Genomic DNA, 16,383 nt, shown 5'->3' on the forward strand with positions numbered 1-16,383 from the left:
AGCAGATCCTAGAGAGAAGAGCTGATCACCTCACTCTCTGCTTCCCCTTCTCAGAAAGCTGTAGAGAGCAATGAGGCCACCCCTTGGCCTCCTTTTCTCCAAAGTAGACAAGCCCAGAGTTCTTACCTCAATGCGTTTGTTCTTGTCAGATACTCACATAAGCTCATTTGTGTCTAAACCAAAGAGGAACTATGTTTTGCTGAGTTTGTTTTCCATCAGTTTAATTCCCTGGATAGGTCTGCTGATGTGCTAGACAATGATAGTGCTGATGTGATTTCAAGGGAGGAACACAAACGTCTGTGGATGGAAGTATACAGCCAGGGACAGAAGTATGACTGCCTTAATCAATCACAGAAACATATCTTTAAGCAACCTTATCAGTTACTCTTCCTATGGAAATACAGAATTTGAGTTAATAAGTAAAATTCCTTTAATTCTTTTTTTCTGCGGCTGAACCTAAAGCAGATGCTTCCCACATAAATTTGCTCCTCAGTTTCAGACATGAAAGAGACCAAGTATCAATAAACTCTTAATAGCTGTTTTTCCTCTACAGCTTTCATCTGACAGAGACCAACAGAGAATCTCACTTGTGCAGGTGTATATATATTGTTTTGTGATATATTCTCTCTCTTAATTGGAGGAGGCTAGTGCAGTAGAGAGCTTAAGGACCTGTTCCCCAAGTAGCTCCTACAGGTGGCTATATTGAAGAGGAATATGAGTCAATATAGACACGAGCTGCTACCTCTCTTTTACCTGAGAGATATTGTGAGAGGACTTATGGGAGAAGTATCATGAAAGACACAGATATCCTAGACAAGGCTGGGACTGAGATGATCCTGAAGATATGATACATTGGGGTATGGGATGGTTCTAGCAGTGAAGTGATCCTTCACAACTTGTTGACAATTCTGTTGGGAAGAATGAGCTATCTGGTTTATCTGTATATAAAACACATACGTACTTCAATCAAGATGTACTACAGTTATTGACTGCAAATGTACTATCCACAGTAGTTCTGGATGGCACATAGTGATTTGCTGCCCTCACACTACAGAATCTACTGCGCAGGCATAAATGGCCCCTGGGGCTCTTTGAGACTTCCAGACACCAAGCAATTTAGGTGAAACTCCCACCTCAATTAAGCTGTGAAAGATCAGAACACACCAGGTTGCTTTGGTTTTGCCTTTTTTTTTTTTTTATGGGATAACCTAAAAAGCGCTAGAAGTGCAGTGAAGTGTTAAACTGATGTCAAAGAGTTGTTCCCTGCATCAGGAGAGAAGACAGAGTGTTACCCTTGCTCAAAGGTCAGGAGAATGTGTGCCATGGTGCTCTCAGATAGACTGGGAAGAGAGTTGTAGTGTTGCAGTCACTGTGTCAGGAACAGCAGCCTGTTGAATATGACCTTGAAGTTTTGCTGTATCCAGTGAGAGCCATTACCTTCCAAAATAACTACACCAAGCTTCTAACGTTGTTATCAGTTAAAATTTCATGTATTTTATGGGTGTCTAGAGCTACATTAACACAGATATATAAGCACTTAATTTACAGCTCAAAATTAAGACACTCAAAACCTCTGCCTGACACCGCCTAACTCTGGAGGTGCTTGAACTCCTTAAATACCTCTATAGCTATAACTGGGCACTTGTGTATTGTCTTTACTTGCAGACACTGCAGCTTCTCCCAGGATTTTATGAACAGAAGGCATACGAACCGATTAACTAAGGAATGAGTAAAACCACTGTTTTAAGAAGTACTACTAAAACTAGGATATCTGAGGATGTAAGAGTATCTGAGCACTGCTTTAAATTTTTTTTTGAATCATGGAAATCTGTCCTTTGCCACTTCTTGGCTTCAGTCCCACACTCTTAGATATTTTCCCTTGTCTGTCTGTTCATTTGGTTAATTTGCCTTTCTCCAATTAGGAGGAAATTTTCTTCCTTAGAGTACATGTTCAAAAGATTGTTCTCTTTTTATCCAACTTCTGCCTCTTTATTTCTTTCTTTTTCTTAGTTTTTTCCCTGTTTTACTTGAACTATTTATCTATTTATTCCTCATCTTTGATTTTTTTGTTTGTTTGTTTGTTTTTCTGTTATTTATTAGACAAGCAATTGTGGGGCATTTGCAGAAAATTTGGAATGAAGATGAGTTTTCCCTGCTAGTGCTGAAGTAGGCTGTTCTTTATGGAACAGGGGCATTATTCTTGATTTGATCCTCAGACAAAAGACTTTATTGAAAGAGAAACTACTTCATGTTCTCCTATTAGACTTCAAACTTTAGGAAAAATACTTCTGATGCAAAGAATAACAAATAATTCTTTAAAAATGTAGAAATTCTTTCTTCCTATGCATATAAAAAATACTGGCACTGACAATATATATCAGATTATATTTTGTGAAGTATTGTTTAGAATTATTATACTACTCAGTGCTTTACAAAGGTATTGTAATAACTGTTTTTTTCAACCTTAGATGTGCTTTCCTGCTTTACCTTATTGATTTGTGTTAAAGTTTTTACTGCCATAAAGAGTACTTTCTGACAGATAAGAAAGCTGCTCTCTTAAAGTTTGCATAGTTCCTTTCTTTCCTTCCTATGTTTCCTCAACTGTAAGCTGACATAGTCCTTAACAGCACTTAATTCTGATATCCCTACCACAGTTTTAGCTGCTCATCCATATTATTTTTGTTTTTTAACAGCATAGTAATATGTAATAGTAATACTTCTCATTCCTACAAAGCCACCTATTAATTTACCTTAATGATGATAAATCTAAATCTGTAACTCAGATGTTTGCCACTGGAGATTAAGCATTTTGTTGAATCAAGATATGCCTATGCCAGAACAGTTTGTATCATGGGACGTAACTCACATGGCAGACTTTGTTAAAAGACTTTAAAGAACGTTTTTGATCCAGTATTTTGCCGACATGTGCAAACAACCTCGGCAGACTGAGAGGAAATATTTGCTATTGTAGAATACAAGATTTTTGCCATATCACCAGAATCCTTTATTTATGTTTGATTTATCTTTCAGTGAATTACTTTGATAAAGAAAGCAGGTTCGTGACTGAAATCCATGGAACAGTGTTACTATAATATTTTTAAGATAGCTAGGATGCTTTTGTTCTCTAGTGGTTTGACTTTGCTACTTGAACCACTTCATCCCTAAAAACCTCAATATGACTATGAAACTATTCATAGCTAGAATCTTCCATCTATTTAGTTTACTGGTCAACAGCCCCTTTCAACATATGAATTTCCAAGTGTTTTATTTCAATGAATTAAAAAGAGGTCTTATGTCTAACTTCCTGTGAGTTAACTCATCTGAAAGACATGTTGTAGGACAGCAGATTCATTTGAATGTAGCCTTCACATACGCTATGATACCTCTCTTCTCAATGTTAGGTGTTTTTCAGAACAGCAGAATTCTCCTACCTGTAAGGTCACAAAAATGGCAAAGGGAAACTGCCACCTGGAACAATACTTAATTACATAGTAAGTACCTGAGAGCACATTGTGACCTTTGAAATCCCTCGTGATAAAAAAAAATCTCAGTTCTGTAAATCTATAAAGTTAACGTGCATTTCTGCATTTGTTTAGGAAGATCCCTCACTTTTCACTGTTACACTTTTATTTTTCTCAGAGTTGCCATGACTTAAATATCTATTCACCAAATTCCAGGCTGTCCTGGCGGTGTGGAAACTCAGCACAACTGACACACACATGCCAAGAATCACCTGGAGCTGGGATGCCCCATAATCCTGTCATCTTTGTGTTATAGATTAGTAGCATCACCCTTCGGTTAAGACACCATTCTGCTTTTTGGCATGTGTATTTGCCTTTACATTTCCTTCTACCTGATAACATAACTTTGAAAGGAATGGTGAAATTGCATCCTCCTGTAACCTGCCTTTTGAAAAGAAAAGAGGAAACCAAGTCCTCAAGTGCTGCTGATGCCATTCCCAAGGTGAGGGCTCTTGCGCTTTCGGATCTTCACTGAGTGAAAATATCAGCCATGGTCCTAACTCACTAAGAAATGGGTAAGAATAGGAATCCAGACCTGCAGTTTGTTTCTTTTTCTCCTGACAAGTTTTAGGCAGTTATATGGCTAACTTGTGGATTTGTGGGTCTACTCCTTTGAATCTCTAAGCTTTGTTCATGCACTAAAACGACACCCAGCACTGAGATTCGGATTCCATATGCAATTTGCTTTGCTTACACTTTAAGCCTTGAAAGATTAAGTTTTACATCTACGTTCATTTGATTAATATATTCCCAAGTCAGAATTATTTTTAAATAAATAAAAATATATGCAGTAGCCTTATTTATCAGCTGCCTTTGGTTAGTACTTGCAGGAATTAATGGTCCTGCTGTACAACGGTAGTGTCATTCTTTTTTTAATTTAGTCCTCATGAATGGTAAAACCAACACATTTGCTCAACTCAGTATGAGAACAGCCTACATTTCAGTGTAAGTAGCGCTTAACACTTCAGTCTAACCTTTTCTAGACTTTTTTTTAATAAATAATTTTCAGTTATGGACACGTTACGGTAAATGCTGAAAAAAAGAACACACTTCCTCGCAACTGCCAAGCTGATTTCCATTTACAATCTTCTACCCATGCCAACAGAAAATACATAAGACACATCAAATTTTAATTAAGAAAACACATTTCTTCAACATACAGAATTGAATTCAAAAGGTAAATATAACTGCTTCTAAGAAAAAGCACATGGGAGAATAACCATAAAATATGAATAACAGTAATCTGTTATCGTTCTGATCTGCTTTTCTTTGCCTCTTGTCTTGCTTTTAATTGGTTTTTTTTTACTGTTGTACAGTTCACCAGACCTATTATTTCCCTCTTTTTAAAAAAAAAAAGCCTTATAAAATCTGTCATCAAAATAATTTTCTTTTGTATGGAATTTAAAATGTTACACACCCTGTGGTTTCATCCTGTCAATTAAAAGTACAAACATTGTCAGTACAACTTCAAGTCTGATGGTTTGACATAGTAAACGGAATAATCCAGCTCTTAGTAAAATTTCTCTGGAGTAATTTCTATTTGCTCTTTCTTTGTTTTCCATGGTTTCTATTCTATATCATCTATTTTCATTGTATGAACGACTAATTTAAACCTACTTGGTCAGAACTCTGGCTGTTTTCCAACTTATATTATAGACAATCTAGCATATTCTATCAACAACACAGAAATCTCTTCTCTCTTTTTTTATTTTTTTTAAGTTATCACTTGCATTGCCTTATTGTTGCAAAGCTCCAGGTTGAACTGTCCTGTAATATGCTGAGAAAAAAAATGTATAACAAAATATTATGAATTCTAAAGGATCATAGGATCAAGAATCTTTTGGGTTGGAGAAACAATAAAGATCAAGTCCAACCATTAACCCAGCACTGCCATGTCCACCACTAAACCACGTTCCTCAGTGACACATCTATACAGCTTTTAAATACCTCCAGGGATGGTGACTCTTCCACTGCCCTAGGCAGTCCATTCCAAGCCTTGACAACCCTTTCAATGAAGAGATTTTTTTTTTCTATCTGAGCTAAACCTACACTGGTACAAATTGAGGCCGCTTCCTCTTGCACTATCACCGGCTACTTGGGAAAGGAGATTGACTCCCACCTTGCCACAGCCTCTTTTCAAGTAGTTGTAAAGAGTGATGATATCTCCCCTCAGCCTCCTGCAGGCTAAATAACCCCAGCTTCCCAGCAGTATTGTGCTCCAGACCCTTCACCAGCTCTGGATATGTTCCAGCACCAAGATGTATCTTTTGAAGTAAGAGAATTACTGAGTTTTAATCTGAAACTGGATGAAATACAAAATGTGACAGGGTTGCACAGTAAATTAAAGGAATTATAAGGATGGATAATGTGACTAATGTGACTGCATGGATTCTTTTATGCAGCTGATAATTCCAGAATAGCTGATAATTTCTTAACAAGGCTTGGTAAAATAAAAAAGTCAGGATCTGTCAGCTGCTGACCTGTGCCAATGCTACATTATAAATTATCATAATAACTACATGCATATCTTACTTTTTTAGCAGCCTTTTTAAGGAGATCTAATGTCTCTATTTACCTCTTTTTTAATATTGGATTTGTGTAGTTTTTCAAGTGCTGTTTATCTTGATCCACCTAAAAAGATAAGCAATTTATAAAAATATTTTTTCTTCAGTATTATAAAATTTTAGATGTCTAGTTATTTCAAGAAATTGTGTGAGATGTTTTAGGCACATGAACACAAGTGTCTGGAATTCATAAACAACTGAACACACCATCTTCAGCTACACCTTTGTTGTGGCCAACTCAAAAGCATTCCAGTGCAGATGAGGACTCATTCTAGCTTTACAATAGTTAGGGCCTCAGTAAGGATCTGAAAATGTTAAACATTTACTCAGCATATAAACCATTGGCACTCTGCTCACGATTTCGTACTGTTGTGTAGTCACCATAGGGACTGCAGTGTTCTACCTATTGAAGAGGTAGAAAGTACTGGCAAGTCCTAATACTATTTCATTTGATGCTGGAATGTCTTAGTCCCCTTTGATACTCCACACAAAATTTTTGTTGACGGTCTGTGAGAGACGAGCACTGTTTTTGTTGTATCTTTTGATACCATGATTGCCCTGTACCACTGGCATTCAGGGAATTTTCTTGTAAAAGCTCTCACATAAATATCTTAAATGTCTCATGGGTTAATGTCTTGCATTCGACCCAGGAAAGCCTTGACATCTGCTTTATAAGAAACAGTATTGCATAAATAAATTTACATTCAATGTTGAGATAAAATGTTGAGAGTTTCACCTTCCTTTTCACAAGCTGGCTGAAGACCACAGGGAATGCATGTTTCTCTAGATTGTTTTGTGACGCTTTGTAGCACCGCTTTGCAAGCCCGCTCATTTGACAACTTAGAGCAAATAAGAAGCTAGTACGTCTATATTTAGTCCACTTTCTATCTTTACTGTGCATATATGCACAGCTGCTGTTTCCAGAATGGGCAATTGTGATTCAAAAAGTAGTCAAGTTTATTGTTGCTACTCCATGCCATGCATGACAGAGCAACCATAAATGCTGTTTCAATTCTGTAACACCAGAGTGTATGATAAGAAAGTCAAATAGTGATAATAAATTAACATAAATTAGTTTTGCAAGTAACTGTTAAACTAGTATACTATTCGTATTTCAGTCTGGCTTTTATTACAGGCCACTTAGTAGCAGAATTAATATTCTTCATATTTTTATACTTCTCCCTTTGAAAGGGATGATCTCTTGAATTTTTAAGTGTTACAGTATCTATTTGTGTTTTTTCTTGAAACATGATAATTTTTTTCCTCAACTTCTGAAAGAACTAAGATTTTCCTTAGCAATTTTTTCAGAGTATAATTTAAGGTTTTGTCTCTCAGCGAGAAAGCAGTTGTGCTGGGCAGATTCGTTATGAGAGCACTGAGACAGAAGCAGCATAAATAGAATTAATTTCTCCTTAGCTGTCCCCAACCCATCTCACTTTTTTTTATATATGTCTTAACATTTGTACGGTAGCACAATTTTTAATCTATATTTTAACATACCCTCCTATCTAGGCCTCACTCTCCACAGCCATTTCTCCTGATGGATTTTACCAAGCTTGCCTTAGGCTCTGTCATTGTGTTCATTGTCAGTGTGTACTGGGGTCAAAAACTCTTCTCTGGGTATCTCAGGCTCAGTCTTCCATGGATACAGAGAATCTGCCAGTAGCTGAAAAGACATCACTTCAGTGCACAGGAGACTTTTTGTAGGTGCTATCCAGGATTCTGTCTACCTAGTTATTACAGACTTACAGAATAGAATCATAAAATCATTTCGTCTGGAAGACACTTTTAATATCACAGAGTCCAGCCTTTGTCCCAATCCTACCAACCACCAGAGCATTTCCTTAAATGCAACAGTCACTCATCTCTTAAACACCTCCAGAGAGACTGACTCCACCACCTCCCTGGGCAGCCCATTCCAACCCTTGCAGGAAAGAAATTCCTCCTCATATCCAGCCTGAACTTCCCTTGGTGCAACTTGAGGTCATCTCCTCTTGCTTGTTTGTCATGAGGGAGAACAGACTGATCTTCGCCTCCCTACAGCTTTCTTTCAGGTAGCTGTAAGAGAGTGATAAGGTCTCCATTGAGCCTTCTTTTCTCCAGGCTATAAACAGCCCCAAATCTCTCGGCCATTCTTTATATGAAAAATGCTCCAAATCCTTTCCTAGCTTGGTAGCCCACTTCTGGATCCTCTCCAGCACCTCCATGTCCTTGTAACGAGGGGCCCGAAACTGGATACAGTATTAGGAATCATTTTAAAATACTGTTCAGAACAGGATTGTGTTGAGATAGGAGAATCTGCTGCTCTGCATAGCTTTTCACTGTTCAGAGGTTTTTGGGATTTTGTGGGGTTTTAGCCTTCTGTATTACAAAGGATCTATTTAACTCTGCTTTTTTCAGGTACATTGACAGTGCCTTCATCTCTCCTGTCTTCTTTCTGCAATTTTGACTTGTATTTTTTATAAAGATGTTGGAAAGTTTATGAAGCTTACACAAGATCCATGCTGTTGTAGAACAGATGTAGTACAGGCCTATACGAATCACATCTATTGTAAGACTGTCTGCAATTACCAAAGACTGGGTTCAATGTTGTAGGCAGTCCTCCACTCCCTTTGGTGGGTAGGTAGCCAAAACCAGAACTCAATTTATCTACATCCCCCTTGAGTGTCCCAGTAGACAACTGCAGCATATTAACTCTGGCATCACAAAGAGTTTAGATAACAATTTGGAGCTACAATGGCTTCAAAACTACATCAAATCTGCTTTTTACAGTACTTTCTCCACAATCTCTCTCAACTTCACTGAGCCTCTCAATTAAAAGAGTATTTCTCTGTCAACAGCTTCTCAGGATCTCTGTTCAGCAGCTCTGTGTTTCTTGGTGTTTCCTTCAGTACAAGCTCAGAATCCACAGGAGTTTCTTTGGCATTTGGGAGTCCTGCCAGAGTAAAGTCTGGACTCCTGTGGCACCTTTGGAAAATGGGAGGTAAACAGTAGAAGAATCAAGACAGTCTGATGAGGGAAGGGTATCTGAAAAGAAGGCGTTTTGGGGACAGAATGATGGAACTAAGTAGCATGGGAGAGAGGGCATTGCCTGAGATTTTGCCAGTAATTTGGCTAGCACTTCAAAGTTGTTAAGACTTCCTGCAGACTTTCCATGAGCCACCATGATTCCTAGCCTACCTTAAATTTCTCCTGGTCATCATGACCCTCTGAATTTACCAGTGGTCAACTTGACAAATTTGCCTCACACAATTGTCCTCAGCTACTAGCTCCTGCAAAAAACCAATTTAAGATTTCTACATGTACCAGAATAATCTGAAAATCTGTGTAACTCACTGACTGGCCATGCTCTTTTCAAAGTTTCTCAAAGGGTCTGCAAACAGTTTGAATTTCACTAAAAATAGCAATTATAATGATGGTATGACAGACAGACTTTAACTATGCAGAATGTGAAGTCAGAAGGAGCTCTCATAAGGTTTGTGGAAAATAGAGAGTAGTGCTAAGTAATGCTCAACATGAATTATAACTTCTTGCATCTTCATCACTCAGTTTTTAAAGATGAATTGATTTTGTATTGTAGCAGCTAGTGAATTCTGTTCAGAATCAGAGTAACAGCAGAACTTGGGGTAAATGGTTGTATTTCTCCTTATCATACAAATGCCAGAAAATCTTCACTGTCTCTGCAAAATATCAGTATGTAACATAAACAAATCCAAGTTGCAACTACTCACTTCATAACAAAGTGCATGTTTCCACAGACACATACATAGTGCCTATTATAAACTACAGTCCAGAAACTGGTCTAACACATATGTTCCTACCACTTAATCTCTACCAGCATTAATCCTGCTCAGCAATGAAATCGGAAATACTCTATGAAATAGGCTTTTTCATGTCAGTCTCTTGACAAGAGAGGTCTGAATGAAATATTTCTGAAGAAATGTTGCTCCCTTCAAAGCTAAACTTTTTACTTTCTTGAGTTTAGTCTTTAAGAGTGTTGCTGGACTGAGAGACCTAAAACCCGATGTCATCTGTCTGTTTAGATTACAGAGAGCACTAAGCATCATTTCTTGTAAATGACTCACCCTGTCCTGGGTGTAGTTTCATTTCTACCCACACAAATCCAAGCATCTTGGATGAGACAGCCAGTGATACAAATTAGTAGGCTATTTTTGCAGTCATTGAAATTTTTGATTACTGACTGCTAGGAAAGGGATCAAGGCCACCAACTGATTTTCCACAGGTAAGAAACAACTGATATGATAACAATTTAGTACTTGTCAAACTAGACAGATTGAGTTCAACCACTGCTTTCCATAGTCTTACCCAACCGTTCCATTCTCCCCAATATTTCCACAAAGGCAAAAAAAGTCTAAAAAAACAAATCTTGCCTTTTTATGAGCTACCAAATCTAAGTATCCTGTTCTAATCACCTATACATAGTGTAAAATTACACCATAAATAAAAAATATGGTCCAAAAGCAGTATTTCATCATAGCAGAGAGAAGACTTTTTCCCACACGTTGCACCACACATCTATACCTTCATGAGCAGAACTTGGGCAGCCAGCTCACCCTAGGCTGCACACTTTCATTATTTCTCCAACTCCTGTTCCAGCCTTACTAGTACTCTGCCATTGCTGTAGGTGTTAGTGGAGCTGTGGGCAGACATTCATCACTAACCATCTAAAGCTAACTGGAACATTGAATAACAGTAAAAACATTTGTCCAGCCTACCTTTCTGTTCCCACATTGCCAAATTTATGGAAGTCAAACTGGAGCTAGAGGGCAGTGAAAAAATTGCAAGAGGACGTTGGTCCCGTGCAGTATAGACAGGTGACAATCTAAGCATTGCATTCCTTTGAGGTGGGACGTTTTCAAAACCTGTTTAATTTGTTCTGCCTTTCCTGACCATTGCAGATAAAATGCTTACATGTTTTACCCCTGAGAGTAATCGAATCTTTGCATTGAATAAATTCTTATTTTGGAACTAAAAACGGTGTGATCCAATACTGTTGATAAATTTGAGAGTCTGACACTTCTGTTATAGCAACACTTCAGTTTACTGATATGAAAATAAATTTGTCTCCCAGACAAATCTGAAAATAATTTAAAACAACCCTGTAGATGTGGTATCAAGAAACAATAATGGTAAAGCCCTAAAATTCTAATTCCTAAGAAAGCTGTAAAAGGTAGGAGGCAAATTTATAAGGCAAAGTTGTATCAAAGGAATTAGTTCCTACATGGGCTTAGGACATATATCTTTAAGTGCTGATATTTGAGAATCAAAGTTTTCTATTTTAAACTAATTAGAAAATAAAAATGAAAGTAGTAAGTCCATAATGTTATTACTTATACAATAACTTATAATACTTACAATACTTATACAATAAAGATTGCTATTTCATGAAACATACCATGTCAATTTAGAAAATCTGTAAAGGAAAATTACCAAAAATGATCATGTAATTATAAAAAAGAAAATTTGTTTAAAAATTTGTATTTAAAAACTCAAACTGTGTAGCAATACTTTACATTTACACTTGGGTGCATTTCAAATCTAAATGCTGTTTGATGTTCTGGATTCCTCTCTATGCTCTCTAAAGAGGCATGTAATCAGGTGCTATCTTGCAGTTCTTTGAATAAGTAACATCACCATTGTTGCCCCAATTGCATTTGAAAGGTGCATGTGTAAGATTGTGACAGAGGAGCATAAGCTTGTACTTAGGTGTGACTGTTTTGCATTTATCAAGGGAAAAGACTGAAGTTCCAATATATACCTTTGTTTAGACATTTCATTTCATTCATCGAGGAATTGTGGTTATCATTGCAAGACGGTTCTTTTTCATAGATTAGGTAAATAAAATTTACATCCAGAGCATTTGGCTGCAGCTGGCTTTGGTAGAAAAAGGTTTCACTGAAAACATGTAATTTTATTATTCTATCTGAGAAGAGTCCATAAAACAGTTGGGAGTTTTTCTCACAAAAACTCTCCTTAAGAATACTAGAATAATTAAAATGAGTCTTCCCTAAACTTCAACATTCAGCTGTCAAAGCCAAAACCTCCAAGACAGAACATCCTTATCATTGCAGAAGAATCTGGAGTCTTATTTGTAATGCAAATCACCCAGGCAAACCGTCATTGTCAAATGCACTGGAAAACAGAATATTCCTACTGAACAAATTACTCACCAAGAATCACAGCAACAATGGTAAAGAGCACAAAGGCATTCCTCAATAAATAACTTTTAACATCATCTTTTGTGATGCTCTGCACTTTCTTTTTTGCCAAAAGTGTACGTTTCCGGACTCCTTTTTGAATGCGTTCCATCCTACTTCCAGGTTTTGGATCTTCTCCGTTGCCTTTAGTCATCTATCTTGCAGAAAGTTTTCTTATATAATTAACTTTTGTCAATATTCCTTCAGGAAAGTGGAACACTTTTTTCCCTGGGACCTACTGAAGAAACCTGAAAGACAAGGAATATCAAATATAGCAATAAGGTTTTAAAGGAACGGTTAGCCATGCATTTACATGGAAGCAAATGTTCTTCATGTTTCAGTAAAACTTGTTTTATCTGTAATATCACAGTTGCTGATTTTAGTTTTCAGTACACAGCCTCAGTTTTCAGTACATAGCCTCAATAACTGTTAAAAAACTCACTTAAAGAAGGGTTAGATAGGCTGTTTAGATTCATGTTCTGTATCTTCAGAAATTAATCTGAATTGCTGTCATGCTGTAAAACCCATGCTGTCATTTTTTTTTATATTGGCTAGAAATGAAGTGCAATTCATAAAAGTGTAAGGTGCTATAGTGTTTAAGACTATCTGTCATGTTTGACTTTCATCTGTCTAGCAGGCCCATATTATCTGAAAAAGAATTCTAACCTTCACTTTAACCATTGGAGACAAATATTTTGCTTGAACTGATACCTTTAAAATGTTCTGCATATCAGATGCTTTTAAATGGTTGAATGCATTGGCTGAATTCCTCCTTTTCACATGGCAGAATGCAGGAGGAATAATTTATTTATCCCTCAACCACTATTTGGAAGATATGTGTTTGACAGTTTTTTGTTGATAACACTCATTCTTGAAGTGTATGAACTATTCAGAGCACATCTGTAAAATATTAGAAGTTACATCCTACTTAGCTTGTCGCTTCAGACTGTAATATAAGTTATCATTGCAAAGTAATGCTTAGCTTGTCCTGACAGCAATTAGGGGCGTATCATCAGATTTTAAGAAATCACACACTGAGCTAGTCTTAAAATATTACAAGCCTTTCATTAGGACATTTTTGGTTTGGTTGGTTGGTTTGGCTGGGGGCGGGAGGTTGGTTTGGTTTTTGTGGCTGCTTGGTATTAATTTATTTAATAACAGAGCCTGCACAAAGGTATTTTTGAGTCTGAGAATCCCATTTTCTGGGATCTTATTTAATACAGTGTCATATTTCTATGAAGAAAATAGAAATTGGTAAATGGATAGTTGCTTACACAGAAATCTCTCCATTTACACACAGTCCAGCTCTAACATTCTACTTGAAGAAATCTAGTGCCTAAATGCCTTCTCTTTCAGGAAATATTTAGAATATAAATTCACAGGGGTTTCCAACAGCACGTTTTAAAGGAAATCCCATCTAGGAACACATTTATTTTGATGGGACTTGATTGCTGCTTCTACCATATGTTTCAAGGTTGGCACTCCCGTGCAATATCCTCTGTGAATTTTAACAGAATGCTATATGCTTTGCTCCTTTACAGTAGAAACATTCTGAGACTGAGCTAGATGTTTTAGTAAGCGTTCTAGCTTCGACACGAGTAGCGTGTGCAAGCAGGAATTCTTTTTTTTCCGGAATAATTTGTTTCAGTACTTAGTTTAAAAAAAAAAAAAAATAAAAATCACACCGCCTTTTCTTTCCGGGATAATTAATGGCACTACTTTGTTCTTTAGAACTTACATTTAGATCAAGAAAGAGCGTGAGTACACCCAAAAGGATTGTTACATTAAGTAACAAAGAAAGACAGCGATAAATTCACATTTTGAACTCAAACCCCCAGCAAATGAAACGATCGGCTCACCTTTTCGGATCTTCAGTACTCTTAAGAGCACGATGGTGGTAGATAACGTAGGGGTTTCAGGGCAAACACACCAGAGCTGCAGTTGAGAGAGCGGGAGACGGAGAAAACTGCCAATCTGCATGTGCTGTGGAATACAGCAACTTACTATCACTGTAACTTAAGGAAAGGGGAGGAGACTGTAGCCCAGCTCTGAAAAAAAATAAAAACGCATCAGAAGAGGGGGAAGCTGAGCTTCTGGAATATTGATTAGTTTTGGCACAGTGAAAGCAGGGTAATTTTCTTTGTTTTTCCTTTTAGACCACTTTCACGCTTTGTCAGTTCAGCTTCGTTAGAAATGCATAATCAGAACCCGGGAAGAATTGCAGCATCGCACACACACAGGACAGGCGAGGCTGGAGCGCTTCTTCATTAGATCCTCCAGGCTGGAAATCTGAAAAGCCTGAACATAATTATATAACGCGATTCCTGTGCTGCTTCTTTTAGGTTTGTTTTGGGTTGGTTTGGGTTTTTTTTTTTTCCTTTTTAAAAAATAAGTGGGAAAATATGTGAGTATGTTAGCTTGTTTTGAAAAGTGACACAGTGTGAGACTATCACATATTTTCTAATTCTTAAGGACAGTTATTCATGATCTACTCTTCCTAGGGTGGGGAAGCAGACATATCTTTCAGAAGCAACTGGAGTATTATCAAGAATAGAGAAAAACATAATCAGCTATAACTCCTTGTGTGTTTCTTGTAGATATTCAAAACACATGATAAGACTCGCCCTCTTCAGCAGCTTAAATGCACTGGTGCTAAGCCCCATTCAGCCTGTTTCAGTAGCATGGAAGGCGTGATGAAGGGAAAAGCATAAAACATCCACCTTTGATGAATAAGAAGCCTTCTATTTAACTTTTTTTTTAGCATTCAAAAGTTCGTACTTCTGAAATGATATATGCAGAAGAGAGTCAGGGGAATTCCTGAAACCCTTTTTTTGCTTTTTAGAGGAACACTTTCATTGTAAATGTTGGCAGTCAGTTTAAATATTCAGTTACATACTTCAGTACATCATTCATGCGATTGTAAAGTAGATTTCCTTATGAGATGAACAAATACTGTAAATGGTAGTTTATATAAATTTATGCTAAGCATATGATTGTAAAAGTTTGTTTGTAGAGGATGTGGCTCTTAATGTTTTACTCTTGGGAAGTGTTTTTAACCATACAGAAATAACCTAACACACTAGACACACAAAAAATGCATACTAAATAAAATTAAGGGCAGTGTCACTTCCACACAGTCACAGTCATGGTTTTGCTGAAGCATGTACTAATTTAAATGCACTTTCACTAATGATGCATAATGTAGAGAAAAGTAGTTTTACAGTATATTGCAAACATGTTCATGATTCCTGCAGACTTGAAATTGAGCTTTGTACTACAGAATCTAGCTCTTAGTTATCTAACTCAAGAAAGGAAGTAATTTGTTAATGGACTTTAAAAGGAAAGAAAAATTGTTTATAGGATGTGTTACAAAGATAGAAACAGATGTTGAATTTTCTTATATCTGACAGCCTAAATGTCTATCTCATTCCCATTTTTTGCCATGCAGTTTTGAAATACTTTCACCATTTTGCCTGGAGATGGGATCCGACCACTTAACTGACCTTTGACCTTCAGTGATCTGCTTGTTTGATCTTTCTTTTTGGAGCACGGTATGAATTCTGTGGAACCTCCTAGATAAGAACTTCATTTAGATCTCTGCTTACATGAATAGTAATGATCCAGTTGCTTTAATGGGACAGGGGTCAGGGTCCAAGTAAGGCAATCCAAAAGTATGTCATGATCTAATGCTTCCATTAATAATAGAATCAATGAAAACCAAGGATAATTCTGTGAGAGAATTAGCTGTTCAGGGAGACAAAATGAAAGCAGACAATAAGCAGTTGTACAGCTTAGCTTAACTTCAGCAGGGATACTTTTATTAGCTCTCAGTGAGCAACAAATATTATTACAAAGTGTTTAGGAAAACAGAATGTAAGAGCTTTTTGGCAACATGTTCAAAATTATCTTTTTGTCTTTTTTCTTCTCTTCTTTATTTCCTGACATCCATTTCTTTTACTGATTTTATTGCTGAAATAAGGAACTATACTATGTAAGGAGTATTATCCTTTGTATTACAATAAACCTGTATTTCAGATGTCCCTGGCTAGCAATATAAATGACTCATAGTCCATAGTACGA

At 36.9% G+C, this 16,383-nt stretch overlaps 1 protein-coding gene across 1 annotated transcript in view; it reads right to left on the bottom strand.

Moving 5' to 3' along the window:
• The window catches only part of SLC1A3 (solute carrier family 1 member 3), a 67,730-nt gene extending 53,448 nt beyond the window's left edge, over positions 1–14,282 (bottom strand). Inside the window, exons 1-2 of the mRNA XM_010208666.2 lie at positions 14,163–14,282; positions 12,277–12,551 (exon numbers count right to left, since the gene is read on the bottom strand). Of these exons, the coding sequence (XP_010206968.1) occupies positions 12,277–12,457 (181 nt within the window). The 5' untranslated portion in view covers positions 12,458–12,551; positions 14,163–14,282. The remainder of the gene's footprint in view (positions 1–12,276; positions 12,552–14,162) is intronic.
• Positions 14,283–16,383: the final 2,101 nt, after the last annotated feature.

Source organism: Colius striatus, chromosome Z (genome assembly GCF_028858725.1).
Source record: "Colius striatus isolate bColStr4 chromosome Z, bColStr4.1.hap1, whole genome shotgun sequence".
Classification (NCBI taxonomy): Eukaryota; Metazoa; Chordata; class Aves; order Coliiformes; family Coliidae; genus Colius; species Colius striatus.